Source organism: Labrus mixtus, chromosome 6, assembly GCF_963584025.1.
Source record: "Labrus mixtus chromosome 6, fLabMix1.1, whole genome shotgun sequence".
Classification (NCBI taxonomy): domain Eukaryota; kingdom Metazoa; phylum Chordata; class Actinopteri; order Labriformes; family Labridae; genus Labrus; species Labrus mixtus.
Window position 1 is genome coordinate 9,287,603 of NC_083617.1, and position 19,048 is coordinate 9,306,650.

General features: G+C 41.0%; 1 protein-coding gene across 1 annotated transcript in view; it reads left to right on the top strand.

Moving 5' to 3' along the window:
- kcnma1a (potassium large conductance calcium-activated channel, subfamily M, alpha member 1a) overlaps positions 1-19,048 on the top strand; it is a 154,739-nt gene that overhangs the window by 126,052 nt on the left and 9,639 nt on the right. The window contains exons 23-30 of the mRNA XM_061039882.1: positions 2,505-2,598; positions 6,718-6,844; positions 8,161-8,385; positions 8,944-9,136; positions 12,845-12,958; positions 14,283-14,366; positions 16,044-16,174; positions 18,510-18,704. Of these exons, the coding sequence (XP_060895865.1) occupies positions 2,505-2,598; positions 6,718-6,844; positions 8,161-8,385; positions 8,944-9,136; positions 12,845-12,958; positions 14,283-14,366; positions 16,044-16,174; positions 18,510-18,704 (1,163 nt within the window). The remainder of the gene's footprint in view (positions 1-2,504; positions 2,599-6,717; positions 6,845-8,160; positions 8,386-8,943; positions 9,137-12,844; positions 12,959-14,282; positions 14,367-16,043; positions 16,175-18,509; positions 18,705-19,048) is intronic.

Below are 19,048 nucleotides of genomic sequence, written 5' to 3' on the forward strand. Positions count from 1 at the left end.
ATCCTTTTTTAAATATTAACAACCTCCCCTGAAGAAGTGACATTTCTCCTGAAATTTGTAAAATAATTATTCTGTAAGTTCAAACAAATGGGCAAAAATATAAAAGAAGTAAATTTTCTGAAATTTAACACAATTCTACAATTACTAACTAATTTATGACCACCATACAGGCTTTCTCATACTTGTTATTCTCCATTGTTTGACAGTAATGGATGAGGTTAAACCGTCTTTTCAAAAGCGATCAGTTAAAACCACGGGCTGCACCTCAACCTCCATCACCACAAATGCGTTCCTTCCCAACACCCTGCACCCCAACCAGGAGCCCCCGGTCAAGCCGGGCACAAACAACGTCCCCCTCGTTAATAACCGTAAAGGAAGCCTGCTCCCTGTGGGGCCAGGGCCTGGGGCCAAGCCCTCGAAACTGCGCTTCAGTATCTCAGGTCCAGGAGACGTGACGGCCAGATCCCTGGCTGAGAGTCGGCTGAACCGGGCCCGCAGTCTGCCGGTGAAATACCGCTACCACCCGAGTAATGCCATGCTGCTCAGTCACAGTAGGCACCGTAGGTTGCCCCCTTAGCGGGATGCATCAGCCAGTAACCCCGCCTGTCCGTCCCTTCATTTTGTCTTGTTTGCTGCATGGCGGTTCACTGCTGGAGCTGCTGATGTTGTTGCTCCTGATGCTTTGCACGGATTTGCCTGCTAGTGCAGTGGCTTCTGTCTACATGGGGAGACTTTAACTGAGGAGTGCTAAACATGGGAACTTTAAAGTCAAACGAAAGGATAATATTGGTGCTTACTTTAAGAAATGTTGCAGGAGCTCTGAGGATATTGATCTTTTTGGATATTCATTTCAGATTTTAATAATTTTCTTTAAAAGCTGTTCCCTGTGGCTGTTATCATTTAATTGTATTGTCATAGATGCAGATGAGTAATATGCTTTTATTGTTAATAGATTAGGTTTAAACCAAGAGCAGCCCGTCAAGCAATATGGCAAGGATAATGAATATTTTTTACGTGGTATTCTCAAAGCACATAAGAGAGAGAATTATTTGTAAAGTGGAAAGTGCTTGTGATATTAGCTATTCAGTAAGCCCAATTGCATAAAGGAAATGTCAGGGAATGACATTTTATTAGAAGGCAAAGTCATATTTCTTATCTTTTATTAGCAGAATTAGGTGACAGTCTAGGATGGGTGCTCAGACAATAATGAATTTCCACATTGTTGGAATAGTCACGGCTTGCAGCGTGCACATTGATTTGCACTAATATCATGCTGTGTTATTGATTCCTAACCAAAGGACTAATACGGTTTTGAAGTGACGGTGCACTTGGCATTTGCGCTGGGAGAGTGCAGAGTGGATGAAATATCTGGGTGCCTGTCTGAAACTCACAGACAGTAGTGAAGATCAGACTACTGTTGGCTTCACTGAAATCTTCAGATGACTGGGCCTGACCTCACAAAGGCTGCTTTCTCTCGTCCTCGACTGGGACTAAAGCAAAGTCTGAAAATACATTTTTTCCCTATTCCTCAACATTGAAAGTTGACAGGAAGCAGAGTCTGCTTTATAAAGAAATAACATGGCTTTGCTCGGCGTCCAGCAAATTCTTAACACCAAACCATCAAACAAAAACACACTATTTAATCTTCACAGGACATAAAAATCACATAAAATGTTCTATTTGCTTTATACGGAAGAGGATTATGCCGCTGAACAAAAAAAAAAAGTTATCGATCTGACTTTTTCCTGAGAATCTCAGAAGCCTGAGTTTAAAGTCAGAATACTGAGAAAAAGTCAAAACTTTTCAGTGGTTCTAACTGACTTCCATAGCCTTCGATATTCATGTAGTCTACTAATTAATTAGATGGCCTCCATAACGTGTGATCAATGCCTAGTGTTAGAGGTAGACCTGTAGAACATGCATTTTGCTCTTTACAACACACAGCAATGATTGGATGGGGTTTAGAAATATTCATTAAAAATATAAAGTCAAATTTCATCTGCATAACCTTTATTTATCTCATGGTCATTGCTTTTGCCCGTGCCCACTGACAATGACAATCTATACCATCACATGGCAATTAATGGTGTAGGTAAGCATGGTCACTCTGATGCAAACTGCTATAGGTTCAATCCCCTGCACATTTAGGAGAGTGTACTGTACATATACATAAGTGTATAAAGGCCCTGTAAAAGTGAACCTTAGAGTAAACATAAAAAAAGGGTGTTTTAGGACGTGAGCCTGCGGTGACATTTTCAGGAAGTTAATTGTTTATTGTTTTTTTTCTCTGTGGTTTTCTACTGCCTTTTTCAGATTTACCATCCGTTACTAATGCTTTTTCTATATTTTCTCAATTTTACACTGAATTATTAATTTTCCTTTTCCTCTGTCTAAGTTTTTTTGTTTGCAATGTTTGGTTGTTGGCATTTTTCTTTCCATGTCAGGTCCAGCACACGTCTCCAAGCAACTATCTCTATTCTGACATTCTGTGCGTGTTTTTGCAGTCGAGGACGAGCATCCATCAACTCTCTCGCCCAAAAAAAAGCAGCGCAACGGAGGGATGCGAAACTCGCCCAACTGCTCACCCAAAATGATGAGGTAAGAGATGCGGATTTTATTCTCCTTCATGCCTTCAAACAGAGAGTGAGAGGGAGTCAGATACAGGGAGGAAGGCGGGGAGGACGGGATGGAGGTATGTCAGTGAGAGATACTTCAGATGCGGATGGTGTGATGGTGGGAGTTTTGGATGGATGGGAGGGGGCAAATTAGGGGTGGCAGAGGAAGGAGGTAAGAAAGTCTGTGCGAGGAAGAGAGAGGAGAAGTGCCCTGTTAGACTCTGGCTGTTTAGGATGGCATGCTGTCAGCTGTTAATGACAGAGCTGAAATAATATTTCTGTCATGAAAAGTGGCTGTGAGGAGCCGTTTGAAAACTCCTCTGGCTTTAAAGTCCCAGCTGCCATCTCCTCCGGTCTGGTCCACATGTGCTCCTTAAACAATGCTGGCACTAATGACACCAGCAACCAATCAGAGGGACCTGCATGGTTACTCTGCCCTCAGGCTACTCCTCTATTGTGGGAACCCCTGTGAGTACTGTTTCTGGTACTTAAGGCCATATGTGAGATGTATCATCACAATCAAATATGAATTCAAATATTACCTTCCTTTTATCCTGTCTTGTGGAATTAAATTGCTGTTAATTGATTTTGAAAGATAAAAGGGGTAGGGGGGGTTAGCAACACGATAGCGTGGAAAACACAGGGAGGCCGAGCGTTGCAGTTTGGGACGGCATTGTGAGGACATGGTGGGGAATATGTAACAGGACAGAAACACTCATAGCTACGCTGCCCTTCTCTAAGTGAGAGTAAGTGTTATGGATGTCATCTGTATGACTTGGCAAAGGGAAAATAGGGAGCTGTGTTGTTTTTCTCACACATGCTTGTCACTGTTAGAATATTGGCAGTCCTTTACCTGAAATGTGTGGTAAAATGTTTTGTATCAACCTTGAATACTTAAAAGCCTATTAGCAAAAACAAGATTCTATTGTTAGTGTTTATTTCTCGACACAATGTTAAAATAAAAATGAAGAAGTTTGAATATCTATTTCAAACTTCTTGATCTTTGTTTTCACTTCAAAAATATCAGTTGTTGTTGTTCTTATTGCCCTGTAGTGTATTTTCCACCATTTCTAGTGGAGTTCTTTGTATGTTGGTCCTGCATACTTCCCTTAGGCAGCGTTCCTCTCACTGCACTGGCATGTCTGTGTGATTTCGTCCAGTATACTCGTCGGCCTCCCCCTCAGTTCTCCACAAAACAAGAACTTAATAAGCCTCCACACTTGCTGAACCATTAGCCCAACACAGAGTCATACCCTTCAGTCTAGTTTGCAACAGAGCATCATTTTAGATGCCCTCGCTCAGAGGGAGAAGGCTGCTACAAAAACAACCAGACGTTGGCACATTTCCAGATAACTGCTTGTTTAAAAGGCTGTTTAGTTTGCCTAACTTAAAGCACAAAACCTTTTCTTCTCTTCCTTTTTTGCTTAGGAGATGGTCCCTGTTTGCCATGTAATATATGCATCTTTGCTTTGATCTCCCGCTGCTAATAATTCTTGCGAGTTATTTACTCAGTTTTGAAAACGCTTCAAAGCGGTGTCAAAGTTTTCTCTGCTTTAGGGGTGCTTCTGTATTCTGCTGGCTCTTGGGTACTGGGATGACAGGTCCTCTGTTATAGGTGTAGATTTTTTTTCCTAGTCTTAGCCCTCAGCAAAACATCAAATTACCCATCACAGTCTGTAAGCCCCCCTTCACAGCTGCCCCTGTCAACATATAACACCATATATATTAAACAGTTGTTCTTTACAAGGCGGGTTTTATGCACAATGAAAAGTGATTGTTTGAGGTAGCCTTAGGGATACTTTATTCTACAAGCAGGGAGGGGGATAACACAGTACAGAGCTAGCGAGAGCAAGCATACGTATCAAGTATGGTTTTTACAGGACTTGCAGCCTGAAGGCCTTTGTAAATAAATAATGATCAACAGATTGGCTGTGGGCTTTTGAAAAGCATGCCTTTGTCAGTTTGCATGATGGGGAAAATTTTCAAAGCAAGAGGCTGCCTTCGTAGTCTGGCAGAGGGGGATTGGGGGAGCACGCCCATCCCTAGCTTGTGACTGCAGAGTGATACACTGGAATAACTCAAGTCTGTTTGAAATAAATACAGAAGGAGGGAGGAAGAAAGAGAGAGAGAGAGGGGGTGAGACACTGGAGTGAGATATGCTGTAAGGGAAATGTTTGTCCTATATAAAGCATCAGATATAAATACTGTATCTCGCCCAGGGAAAATATTTGCTTTGCAATCTGATGCAATGTAATTGTATTAAATTGAGTGGGTATGTTTTTTGTTGGTTGAAGATTGATAAATTAACTTAACAAAAAGTACACTCAAGCTGAATACAAAAAATATTCATTAAGTTTTTAGGTTTTGCTTATTTTAGAAATTACAATCAGTGTATTTTTTTAAAGATGAAAGGTGACATTTAATCAGTGTTTGCGTGCTAGCTGACCTATCCTTAGCATGGTTATTGGCATTAACTCTGTGTTCACAACCTTTTCGATGGGGTCATAACTGATGACATGCAGCCAATCGCAGAATATGCCTCAGCATCATCTGCAGCTGATATCCCTTGGGCGTGGCACCACGGCTCAGACGTCATGTCTGCTCTCCACGAGACTTGTGGCAGGTTCAACCCGAGGCAGAGAGAAGGCAGAGGAAGAAGGAGGTGTGTGGAGCCTGTGACAGGCTGCCAGTCACACAGCTGACAGCTCTGTGAAAGATAGCTGTCTTGGCAGAGAGAGCTGGAGCGGCAGCCCGCCTGCATGCGCCAGTCAGCCCCTGTGTGGAGGCGAGCAGAGCTGAGCAGATTGAAGTGACGGGGGCTCTGTGGAGTTGATTGGCGCAACACGCACCTCTGGATGAAAGATTCAGGCTGAGTGTAAAAACACTAAATGCTGTCAGTGTTATTATCACCTGCACACACTGATAGAGGAAAGTGGGGGAAGATAGCTGGAGAGAGAGGGTGGCTAATTGACAGCTCCTTTTTTTAACTTTTACTTTTCCTGCCATGGCATGCAACCCAAATGCAGGCTGAAGGAAGAGGCAACATCAAAGCCCTGTCAGCGATGACAGTGTTGATAGACGATAGAGAGAGTGATACTGAGAGAGATGTATGTCAAATTCTTGAGATGTTTTCTCCCATATTACTCAAATGTGTGTCTCCCTACACTTCTCTGTTTTTGGAGTTGGTGTAAGTCTGTTTTAACCTAGGATATCATTATTTGTGTTGAATTGTAAATCAATGACATCGGCGATGCCTTATTGAAACATTTATTGAAAACAGCAATAAATGTATGCATTTATTTCTGACTCAGTGTTTTGGGAGGAATGTTCTGGATTCCCTTAAGAGGAACTGTGAGAACACGTCTTGTAGGATAAGTGCAAGAACAAGAGAAGCGATATAACAGGACTGACAGGAACCCTTTCATGGTCAGTGTTACACTGGATAAAACTCAGCAGCCCACTGCTGTGGATTAGCCTGTTTGGTTGTGACACGCTGTTGAAACATTAATGGCCATCAGTTGGGGAAGCAAAATGTGATTGGGCAAATTCCTGAAATATTTAAAACGTGAGCCTGTTGGAGCTTTTACCATGTGCGCTGCATGGCGTCAGGAACTGGAAGAGGGGGTAAAAGCTGGTAATTGGCCTTGCATTGTCATGCCATTCAGCGGTAGCACTCAGGTCTCGCTGTTCTCTGCACCATTGCAAGCACAATGGTCTTTGAGTTTCCTGATTACTTAACATGAAGGGCAATAAGGAACAGAGGAGTGATACGTGATATTTACAGTATGCAGTACTGCAGAAAGTTTGACACTCTGATAATAGGATGGACTCTTCTTCTTTCTTTTAATCTCTTTAAATTTTTTGTGTTTTTGTGGGAACTGCTTTTAACTTCCTTCATTGATTGTCTTGTGTATGTTGTCTATGGGAAGCACTTTGTGCCTCTGGCTTGAAAAGTGCTATATAAATAAAATTATTATTATTTTAATGTGTCTATCAGTGAGTGTATATCTCAACAAACACATGTTCTTTCATCTGTGTCATGTTACTCTGCAGTTATTTTACAAAATGACCTAACATGATACATGTTTCTCTGTTTCACCAGTCGACACGATCCCCTTCTTATTCCTGGAAACGAACAAATCGAGAACATGGACATGAACGTGAAGAGGTATGACTCGACAGGGATGTTTCACTGGTGCCCATCAAAGGAGATCGAAAAAGTCATCCTGGTGAGTGAGGATAGAACCGTCTAGCTGCAACCCTCTAAAGTATAAATGTATAATGCACACAAAAAAGAAGGCTGAGTAAGTATGCTCAGGAGCTTTCCCCTTAGTGTTACAGTAATGCGATCACATACTAATATGTATTGACATTTCTCTCAATGCCTCTCTGTTGTTTCAAGGTGAGTTCTTTTATTTCATATATCCACCAAGGATTTATGAACAGCATCTCGACATCACGCATGGGTTTTCTCAGGTGTTTAAACAAGGCAGTTTGTAAGCATTAAACTTGTGCACTTTTGCTTGGCCAGTGTTTTTTTTTTGTCCAACTGAAACTTAACATACAAGGCAAAACTACCTTTAGTTGGCATTGAAATCTATTTGTTGCATTTGTCTGATTTAATACTACAATGGCCCTGTCTCTTTAAATGACTCTACTTTAATCATCATTAGTTTAAGGGGGGGGGGGGGGTGATGGAAAATCCTGCTTGAGTTGGGTCACCAAACAATGTTTTAGATGTGTTGATTATATGTAATTAAAAAAAAATATGCATATCAAATTAAATAGCTCAGGCAACAATCAGCTGACAGTATGAACCATTCTGGAGTTGTTTTGTTGCCATTCTTTGTTCTGTTTCTTGTCTCCAATAAAAAAAAGACATAGTTTTAGTTTCAAACTAACTGACATCACAGAAGCGTTATCTTATACAACATTCACCCAAACTTGCAATCAAATGCACATCCAGCTGCTCCAACAGGCTACAGATTTTAGAAGCAGGGCATTGCATTGTTCTTTTTTCGACATGAACTTCATAAAGTAGAGGAGCTTTGTTTATTTATACCTCTGTGATTTATGACAGGGTCCTCGTCATACATACTTTATAGGCCTAAAATCTTACAAACTCCATTTTTCAGCCTGATTGAATCAGCTGTCCTTTAAAAAAAAAAAAGAAGACCACGTGTTCTTGTTTTCGCTCTGTAAAATTTTTGAGTTTTCAATAAACTGCTTATAAACAAAATAGTAGTTAACCAAACTTTGTACTCGTATGATTAGTGATTAAAAGTTTTAATGATGGACATTATATAATTGGTTAACAAACTATTTAATTTGGGTTTATAACAGTTTATACAGACACTAAAAACAACATTTGAACCAATTGTAGCTCATGCACATTAACCACCTTTATATTAACAGTACTCATTTCTCTTCTGTATTTCTGTGTTTGTCCTTGAGTGTCCTCCCCTTCCTCTTTTCTCTGTCTACACTCCTCATCCCTCTCTCTCTCTGCTTTTCTCTCCCCTCCCTGTCCCTCTTTTCTCTGCAGACCCGGAGTGAAGCCTCGATGACGGTCCTGAGCGGTCATGTAGTGGTCTGTATATTTGGGGATGTCACGTCCGCTTTAGTGGGGCTGCGAAACCTGGTGATGCCTTTAAGAGCAAGTAACTTCCATTACCATGAGCTGAAGCCCATAGTGTTTGTGGGCTCACTGGATTACTTACGAAGAGAGTGGGAGACGCTGCACAACTTCCCCAAGGTGTCCATATTACCTGTAAGTGTACCAGCACACCCATTAGCTGACACATTTAAACCCGAGTCTGTTTAAATAACTAGCTCATTGACATTTTGAGTTAACATACACATTGAAATCCTGAGAGGGGTTGTCAGTTTGATTTGATCACACATTACTCAATTGAATGATCACTTCGTAAGAGCATAGTCAACCCTCTCATACTGAGCAGTGACACATCCTGCACATCCAAAATGGAGTTTATGTGTGTTGCAGCTGCAGTGCCGGTCACAGATGGCGTGGCTTGCTGCCTTAGAGCTTGTTAGGCCTAGCTTGACTGATGATCAGAGGAGAATCCCAAAGACAGCCCTCAGCGCAGGCTAGCCTTTAGATTAGTCCATGCCTCTGATTCTCCAATGCCCAGTTAGATCAGGGGAATGTCATCGCCTCGAAACAAGAATACTTGTTAACTAATTTCCCAAAGCTCCGTTCTGCTCACTTCTTGAATTTGTTTTTCTCTCCCACATGTCTGTCTCTTGTCTGCGTTTTGTGTTCTCTCTCTCTGTCTTGCTCTTTCTCTCTGTTCTCCTCACCCTGAAGGGTACACCATTAAGTCGGGCAGATTTAAGGGCTGTCAACATCAACCTCTGCGACATGTGCGTAATACTGTCAGCCAATCAGAACAATATCGAAGACGCCTCTCTGCAGGATAAGGAATGCATCTTGGCATCACTCAACATCAAATCTATGCAGTTTGATGACAGCATTGGGGTCTTACAGGCTAATTCCCAAGGTAAGGAGTGTCCTATTAGACTTCATGTGCACTACTGCCCAAAGGGGACAGGTTGTGGCAGGGAGGAAAGACAGCAGTCAAACATGGAGGAAGAAGAAGAGGGAGAAAGGATAGGAGAGGGGGATTAAGAGGGCTACTCAGGAGGGGTGGAAGTAGTTTGTCAAGCACAGAGGTTCTTAATTGAAATATTCTGCAAGTTTGTTGTAAGTGGCATGATCCCTTTACAGTAACTCCTGAAAAAGGGCCAACACAAAACATTCTGTTGATTGCTTCATCAAGCCTTTGAAGAGTGTTTACTCCACATAATTTCTGATGATTCCAGTCTTGTCCCTGGTAATTACATGCTGCTAAACCTCCTTGATAATATTTTTTAATGATGTAATCAACATGACTGTGTCATTTGATGTTGTTCCCCCTGATCTGGTGTCTGGCAGATTGTCTGGAACAGATTGTTGATGTTTGCAGACAAACGCACGAACCTGGCATCCCATCAGGCCTCATCATCATTAAGCAGCTAGTACAAATCACCAGGCAGGCCAATTCAGCTGCTCCTCATTAGTCACAACAAAACAGTGACACATGCTCACACACACCTTCTTATTCAGATGTGTGTGCATGTATGTTCATGAACATAACGCACAGACAATCTTGCCATTGCAATCTTTCCACACACATCCACAAACAGGTAATCCTCCGTTTATGATTAGCCCTTAAGGCATGACATGCCTTGAGCTCAGTACTATTTATTACCACCACAGAGACTGTTGTAAATACAAATCAAAGTTGAAGGTCCAAGAGGCCATTTATTTTTTAGTGCAGAGCACTTTCCCATGTTTTAGTAGAATGCCAATGTTGTTATTTCAGCCGCCTTGAGTGAGTGATGTGCTGTCGATAGCAGTGCCACTGAGGGACAATAAGCAGGGTAAATCTTAGAGCGTGTCGCTCTTGGGTGCAGTGTTCACAGAAAGCCACCTCAACATGGAAGCCACTAGCCTACATCCTCTACTCGGGTCGATGGATGGAGACTATTGCCATCAATAATTGGGTCTTACCCATTTCCATGATAAATACTTCACTTTAGGAAACACACATACACACCACAGTGACATGCAATCATGCATACACAAGGAAACATGAACATAGCTAGACGCTGCTATTGTAATCATAAGTATTGCTTTGGGGATTTCCTTCCTCCTAGCGATGCTCCTATTCAGACACTGTCTGCGGAATTTAAAACAAGAAGGTGCAAATGAATAAGTAAACATGTGCTTTCCTGGGGGAGAGCTTCTCACGGCTGCTGTAGCATGTAGTTAACCACAGAGCACAGCTGTGCCTGGGGGGCTACAGGGATAAGGGGGTATGTAACCCAGATCTCAGTTGTCTTTTGTACATTGTTGATGAACAGACGAGGTTACAGCCTCACAGTAATAACAAACAGCCTGAAGAAGAGGAGATGCTGTTGGACTAGGCTGGTTTTCAAACACTGTTCTAATCAGATAATGAAATGAGTGTGTGGATTGCCGAAATGTTACATTGGAGGCAAAAACAAATTAGCAACAACATTTTTTAATAATTTGGTGAGGGGTGTTAGCCAGGAATTGTTCTGTGGCATTGATTGCTTAATGATTTGTTAGATACATTTCATGACTTAGACAAACCAACTTTATGTCTACATTTGTCTTGTGAGATTCAGAGCTGATTTCAAAGGTTACATCGATGTTATAGACATTTTTAAACTATGAAATTTGTTCTTTTATATACATTTGGTCAGGAATGACCGGTTAAATCAGAGCACATCTCATTCAGTTAAAAGTTCGAAACATGTTCAAGTATGCATTACCTCTTAAAATGGAGAGAGGGCAAGCTGTGTAGCTGTACGTTTTTTGCCCAGGTTCTTAAGGTTTAATCGTATACAGAGAGATTTTAATGTTTCATGTTTTGAAATAAAAATCTTGCATGAATTTACTTTCAGAAGATCACAGGGAGTAAACTCAGTCCTCCTCTGGCTCTGACTGTAGAGAGACATACAGCTCTCTGTTTGGAGTTCACCAGCTCACATTGCAACTTTAGAAGAGCTTGTAAGCTAACAGGTTTTGAAAGCAGCACAGCAACAGGCCTCATGTATCCCTGTTTTCACCAACAACTTTTTGTTGCACACACTGTGCCGAACAGAAGCTATTCTCCTGCAGCTCTACTCTCTTCATGTTTACTATCATACAATAAGAGCAGTCTTTTAGGCAGTATCCTAAAACATGCTGTCACTCTACAGAGAAGTAAACATCATCTTTTATGGACATCGACAAAATGATGTTTACACTGTCTGGGCTCATGCTCTCTGGTTGACTCGAAGTGTCAAACCATTGCTTTTTCCAAGTTCAGTAATTGGAATAACAAGAGTTATGATTATCCAGGCTTCGGTTCAGTGTATGCTTCCTGCTGTGTACTAAACTATTTGATGTCTTTTCTGTTGCAAAGAGCTGGGAGATCTCTTTTGTAATGTAAGCAGCTCATTGAGTTTCTTGACAGGGAAGGCACACGCGCGTACACATTCATAGAGAATTTGCAATCCTTTTAAAACTTTGTGACCTGAATATATTCCCTGCATTATGTTTCCTTGGTGGTGGCACTATAAGCTGGCATTTTGCTGTAGTCAGCACTAAATGATGGATGTCAAAAGTTGATGCATTATGCATATAGCATTACAGATTTAAGGTGTTTACTTGTCACTTTGAGGAAATGCAAAAATGTGAAGTCATGTGAATTCTCACTCCTGTCACTTGCACTTGTATTTCATGGTTCTCAGCCACGCCACTTCGGATAAAAGGTTTTCAGGATCCACTTCACCAATTTTATTGTAACAAAATGAACAACATATAAAATTTATGTCTGCCCGTTGATGGAGGGATGTGAATGCTAAATATGTCATAGCTGACCCCTAAAAGCAAAGTATCCATATTGCAGTTTTTAGGCAGGTGCCTTGTTCACTTAGCTTTCGCCTGCTTCTTCCTTTTTTTTCTGTCAATCCACACATCTTGGTGACACGGAAAAGCGACATCAACAACTTCATGCTGACTGAGCCCACATACACTTTGTATAATGGCAGTGATACACAGTTCCAGGTCACTCCCTCATGCGTATAATACATCTCAGATAAAACACACTTATGAGAAATGCACATTTGTTTTTGAAATGTATTTTTCTCCACCTTCAAAAGATTGAGACACTTCCCCACAAGCCAAAACTCAGCTACCACATCACAAACATTTGTATTGATTTCTTTTCTGCCATAGAAACGAGTACTTCCAGTAAATACCATCAGATTTACAGAACACAAACCACAGTCCAAAAAGCAGTATGTCAGTAAGAGCACTGTATACAAAAAAAATAAAATATTCAAATTACTTAATGGAGCATCCATTAAGAATTATTTTAGGAAAATAGGTGGAATTCTACTTTTAACCAATGAGAATAACATTGGTGTTAAATGTATACAATTTAAAATGTTTTTATATGTTTTCAAAATCGACTTTGATTGTACAGAAGAGTGACAGGAGCTATCCAAATCCATATGTTATTGTGTGATCAGAGAACATGACATCCTTTTCTCTGTTTTGTTCTGCTGTTTTTTTCTTTAGGACAGAGGAGCATTTTCTGATACCAAACACTTCTGTTATTCACTCATTTATACAAACCTGTGTATGTTTTCAGGTTTCACGCCCCCTGGAATGGACAGGTCATCTCCAGACAGCAGCCCAGTACATGGCTTTGTGCGTCAGGCTTCCGTCACCACCGGATCCAACATCCCCATCATCACAGAACTAGGTAATATTGGTTCCAACTACACCTAATGCAAAACAGCATGCCAAAACCAAATAACCTCAGATCAACTCATAATTCATTTGCAGATACATAGAGCCAATAATCTAAGATTTATGCGTCATGCTGCTACCAAAAGTTCCAACTCATTCAAGTCAAACGGACTTAGGAATGCGTGATGTGGAATTTTTGTTCACTTTCATGGTAGCTTTGCCCAACTCACGTTCCCTTTTGTACGTGCATTTTTTTGGATCTGGCTAGCTCTATTAAAGTGGTGATAATGTTAGCTGTTAGGACTGGAAAATATCTTTGCTTGGAGGACAGTTTTGTCTACTGTAAGTTGAGCATGTCAGACAGGCACTTTAAAGACTAAAGCTACATGCCCTGCAATTTGTCCATTAATGCACAAGAGAAACTGCCTGATATAGAGGGTAAGAAAAGGAGAAAGAAACAGAGTGAAAAGGTAGAGGGGGAAAAAATCTGCCTTGGTTGCAAAATGGGTCCATTTATTAATAACAATGGCAGTGGCTGTATTCCCAGTGGTGGTGGGGACTCATGAAACTTTCAGATCTCTGAGGGGCCTTCTAAAGCAGCAGAGGCCGGCTACTCTGTCTCCCCTGACCCAATTAGGGAGCAATGGAGCATGAGGCCAGCTAAGAAAAGGCCAGCAAGAGAAAGGAGCTACCTAATGTAACTTGTAACCAGGCCAGCCATTACCTGCAGAGACGCTCTCCCATTAGACTGCTGGCCGCATACGTAATGATCAAAACTTGATGCTACCTACAGTATGTTGGAATCGGTTGTTGGTTGTTGTCTTTGACTGAACGCCAAGCTTTAGTTCTTCCGTAGCTTATTCCCAGTTTACGAATTTCGCAGCTACAGCAGCGGTAGATGTGATTAAATTGTTGGTTGGGAAATGAACAACATCCAGAGGAAAGAATGGCTGCATGTCTCACTGGAACCTTCTGCACTGATTACATTTTCATATCTTTAGTTTGCAGAGCCAGAACTTGATTTAAATCAAGTGAAAGCATAAACCTATGCTTAATCTAAGTTGCATGATTTTGTTAGCCAAACATTTCAAGTAGGTGTGTGAATGGATAAAACCAGGTTGATCTCTTTCCCTGTCTCACTATGAAAGAATTGATTGTTGTTGTGGTGGTCTCAGGCCATGTCAGCTCTTGCTTTGTTTCTACAATGAAAGTGTCAGTTTAATTGTGGAGTTGACACAAGAACTCTGAAACAGCGAAATGCCTTTACTGCAGTCTATGAAACTGTTCCAATAACGACGCCATTTCTCCCCTTCCTTGCACTGTCTCATCGCCATTAGCTAAACCTGGCAAACTACTGCCATTGGTTTCACTCAGTCAGGAAAAAAAAAGTGGAATCAACATACAAATGATAACAGAGCTGGGTAAGCTGAGCCTTTGTCCTCTGCTGCTGTTCGTTCCCTCGCTCCGCCGCTCCGCTCCTCATCAGCTTGTCTTGATTTATCTGGCTGCAGTCAAGGCCCTCGCTGCTCCCATGGCTTCACTTTGAACACATTTTTATTCTTCTTTCTGGTTGAAATTGACTGTCTTGTTTTGGCCCCTTTTTAATGATTTTTTTTTTTCTTTTTGGGGCTTTTTTTTTCTCCACTTGCGTTTGCCGAGCATCACTAGGCTTTTGATCATACTCAGTCTGTCCTTGTGGCTGTTTTCATATCAACACCCCCCTGACTCTCTACCCCTTTTTCCTTCTCCAAGCACACACGCACTCACAACCCCCAATTCACTCCTTTTGGACCAGGCCTGTTTGCATCAGCCCCTTGTCTCTTTGACTGACACTTCTGTTCCACAGAGCACAGGAACCCTGGGAAGAAATCAGATATGAAAAAAACTCCAGATCAAACCATCTCTTAAGCTGTTAATTTATTTTTAAAATGTATTTTCCAGATTCTTTTTTCTCCTTCAGACCATATCTCTGAAGCTCAGATATCAGAGTCAAACAACAACTTGTATGATGTTTCTTTTTTAAGTAATATTGGTTCATAGACCCTTCACAGCCCACTGCTGTACAATCCAAGGAAAAAGTACAATCAGCATCAGACTTATTTTGTGTTTATAGTCTACCAATTGCACAATGCAGGGGTGACTAAAACTATGCCTGTAATTTTGAGTTGTTATTTTCCGTCACCCGGTGGCACTATGTGTGATACGCCGACCATATTTATTATGAATCAAGGGTTACGAGAGTTTTGTTACCTGGCTTTAATTTGACTTTCAGGGCAAAGGTAAATATCTCTGTAAAGGTGATGATGTGACAAACACATTGATCAAGGAAAGCTTTGAAAAGAAGCATGAACTTATAAATGCATGTTTTTAATGTGACATTGAAGCCATTGTTGAAGTCTCACTTTTTCATCACTAAAGTGGACACATTAAAATAGTAACTATGATGGTGTTCTGATGAAATTGTGATTATTTATTCCTCATTCAGTCTTATTAGTGCATAAAGTCACTGTTTCTAGACAGAGAAGCTGAACGTTTGTGTGTTTTAAAGTAATGACAATAAGTATTTTTAAACTACAGAGTTCAAGTGACAGTGACTACTGAGGAATTTATGCAGAATAGAATAATGTACTAATCATAATTTGGGACTTCTACAATGGTCATTCCTGTGTGTGCATAATATACTGAAATATTCTTCTGAAGTTGTTGTTTGTCTAAATGTGTGAGATGCATCCTGCATGTGATATAACATGGATTGTTTTTTCTCCATCCAAACAATTTTACTGTACATGAAAAGAAAAGTTATATTTATTTTAAAATTAACCAAAAGATAATTAGAGGACAGTTTTTATGGGATAAAATGTTTATTGTTACATCATATTGCAAGATCCCATCCTGCATCAATACCTTTATACCGTGGACTGTTTTGTTAAATTTCCATGATAGAGACAAATCTAATCAAACTTGACATAAACAAAGAACTATGTATTTCTGAACTCTCAGGTGATGTTAAATGTGTTTGTGTGTGAGTGTGTGTGTGTGTGTTTTTCTAATGCTCCTTTACACCGCCAGTCTCTAACTCCCCATCTCCCCTTTCCCAGTGAACGACTCAAACGTTCAGTTCCTGGACCAGGATGATGATGATGACCCAGACACAGAGCTGTACCTCACTCAGCCTTTCGCCTGCGGCACCGCCTTCGCTGTCAGTGTGCTCGACTCTCTGATGAGTGCGGTGAGTTCCCAAGCAGCCTGCACGCCGTCTGTACTGGAGTGTGTTTCAAATTGCTTTGCGCAATAATCCATTCTGGAAACATTTCATGATTTAGATTTCCTGAGTGTTCAGTGTTTGGATGTTATAACAGAATTTCAAAGAGAGAAAGTAGAGAGAGGTTTCGCACCAAGTACCTGGAGATGATACGCCCACGTGGTAACAGTTGCATGTTGTTGCACTTGTAGAAACTTCAAGTGGAGGCTTACCAACTTTTAAGGTGAGGGATTTGGTGTGAGACAGGCTAAAGAGATGGACCTGAGACACCTTATATTAACCGGAGGATATACAGTTGTGAATTTTCTGTTTTCTTCTGCTTCATTGGTGCCCCTTTCTCCAGCAGTCAATTAAAAAAGATCATATTGTTTTTATTTCAGAAAGAATGGAATACCATTTTAAAATACTTGATTGTAATAACCTTTATTATCTTCATTTGTATGGCACTTTTTTTTTTACAACAAACACAGCTCCAAATGGTTAACAAAAGGGGGAAATAAGCATACAAATTGACAGAATGTCACATTAAGACACAAATGGAGCTCCATTATATGAAATATAAAAGAAAATCCTAGTCAAAGAAAACAGACATAAAAACACACAATCATTTTTATGGAAATGAAAATGATGAGTAATCATCATTCATCTCAGACTGTGAGATTCTCCCACTAATGAAGGCATAAAGGACCCAAAAATAAACCTTTAAAAAGGTATTCATTACGCATACCTGCATCTCTTAAAACACTAAAAGGAAATTTGTTGGCATCTTAAGTGAGATGTATTCAAACTTAAAATAGCCTGATTATATTTTTTTTACAAAGTAAGTTTTAAGGGTCAGTCGAATGGCTGTTACTCAGGCTATGCTGTTAAAGGCCAAAAAAAAGCCCTTTCATCTTTTGACAGTGTCATTGCTGCACTGGAGATAAGATGAAGGAGGAGGGTTGGAAAAGAAATCCTCCTCTGCACCTCATTTTTCCTCCCCCCTCCTCTCATGACCAACTGTGGTTTTTCCCTTTGGTGCTGTGACGGCTTAATTCCAGCAGCCCTCTCGGTGAGTGAGGGGTTAGAGGGGCGTGCAGAGGCGAGCTGAGCAGGGAGTAGAGCAGGCGTCAGCTGTAGTCTGGCACTGGTCAGAGGTGAAGCCGGCTAATGGACAGTGCTCATCCATCATGAGGCTCCGCAGGCCTGTCAGGGGCCCAGGGAGAGGAGCTGCCACTCTGGTCCGGCTGCCGAGTGACATCGGCTGTCTTCACGCGAAGCAAAAGCAGGTCCTGATCGGCTTGAAGGACAAGAGAACCTGACACCCGCAGAGAGCAGTCAAATCGTTGTTTCAGAAGGGAGGCGGACATCATACAGTGTGTGGAGCTGTGTCCCTACAGCATGAAAAAATGCAGTGTAAAATCATAGTACCAGCTTAATCCAAGGCAATAACCTCACTTTAACTATGATAGAAGAAAATGTATTGTTTGTGCATACCTCTTAAATTAGATGCTTTAAATACTATCTTATATATACATATATTTTCAAATCTGATGTAAATTAAATATGTTCTGTTACAGTGATAATTTTTTTGACCAAAATAACAGAGGTGTTGAAAACTGGTTTTCTAAAAAGAGGACCTGGCAGGAATAGACTAGGCCACAGATAAGACATATCTTAAAGGAGCATTACTCAGTCTTATCGACATTCACCAAAAACACTGCGTGACAAAATAAAGGGAAACTGTCAGGGATATAAGCCATCTACACAATGGTGTATTTTCCTCCTGTATTTAAGGGGTGGGGTGGGGGGGGAGCTTTCATCCTCAATCTTAACGTGGACATTGTTTAAAGGCTTTTTGTAACCACTTCACTAATATTCAAATGTATCATGTTGAATTTATTTCTGTTGTTGGCAAAGGATTTTTTTTTTTTTTTTTTTGCACAATCTCTCTTGAATGATGCAGCTTTCCATTTTACATTGCCATTGTATAATAATGCATGAAACAATATGTTCTTGCCAAGAATCTGCCATACAGAATATTGCCACTGTAGGCATTTTGCACAGACGGAGTCCTTTGTCATCCTTTGATATTTCAACTTTAACTAATGCACTGTGTCTTTGAGTACCTGAAAAGCACTTTATATATAAATGTATTATTGTTATCTTCCATGGCCGTCCTCCTCGCCCAGTCAGCTCTATGTGAAGAGACAGGCTGATGGTCGACATAATAGGGGCTGTGCTCTCTTCCCACATCTGCCACCTCCCTACTTGTGACTCTTATGGCATCTGCTTACACATATCCCCTGTCCCTTCTCCCCAGACGTACTTCAATGATAACATCCTGACGCTGATTCGGACACTGGTCACAGGGGGAGCCACACCAGAGCTGGAGGGCCTGTTGGCTGAGGAGAACGCTCTGAGAGGAGGCTACAGCACACCGCAGACACTGGCCAACAGAGACAGGTGTCGCGTGGCCCAGCTAGCTCTCTACGACGGGCCATTTGCTGACTTGGGGGTAAGTGGATGTTTAAGCAAAGATGACACGTTTTGGCACTACCCAGCAGCACACATCTGGCTGCCTCCACTCCTTGCGGTCCTTAATCCGATGTGAAGAACAGTGATCACGCAAAGCAGGCCTATGTGGATAGATGGAAGTGGGTTTCATAGAACAATGAGCACCACAGAGGAAATTCCAAATTTAATTGGTTCCAACCTTGTTTTTACAGCTTTTTGTTATTGTCATACAGAACTTTTAAAACTAAAGTCATTTAGCTTTTCCTTAGATGAATTATGGCATCTTTTTTACATTGCTGATTATGCTGATTGCTAACAGCTTATTCTCAAGCAATTTATCCTAAG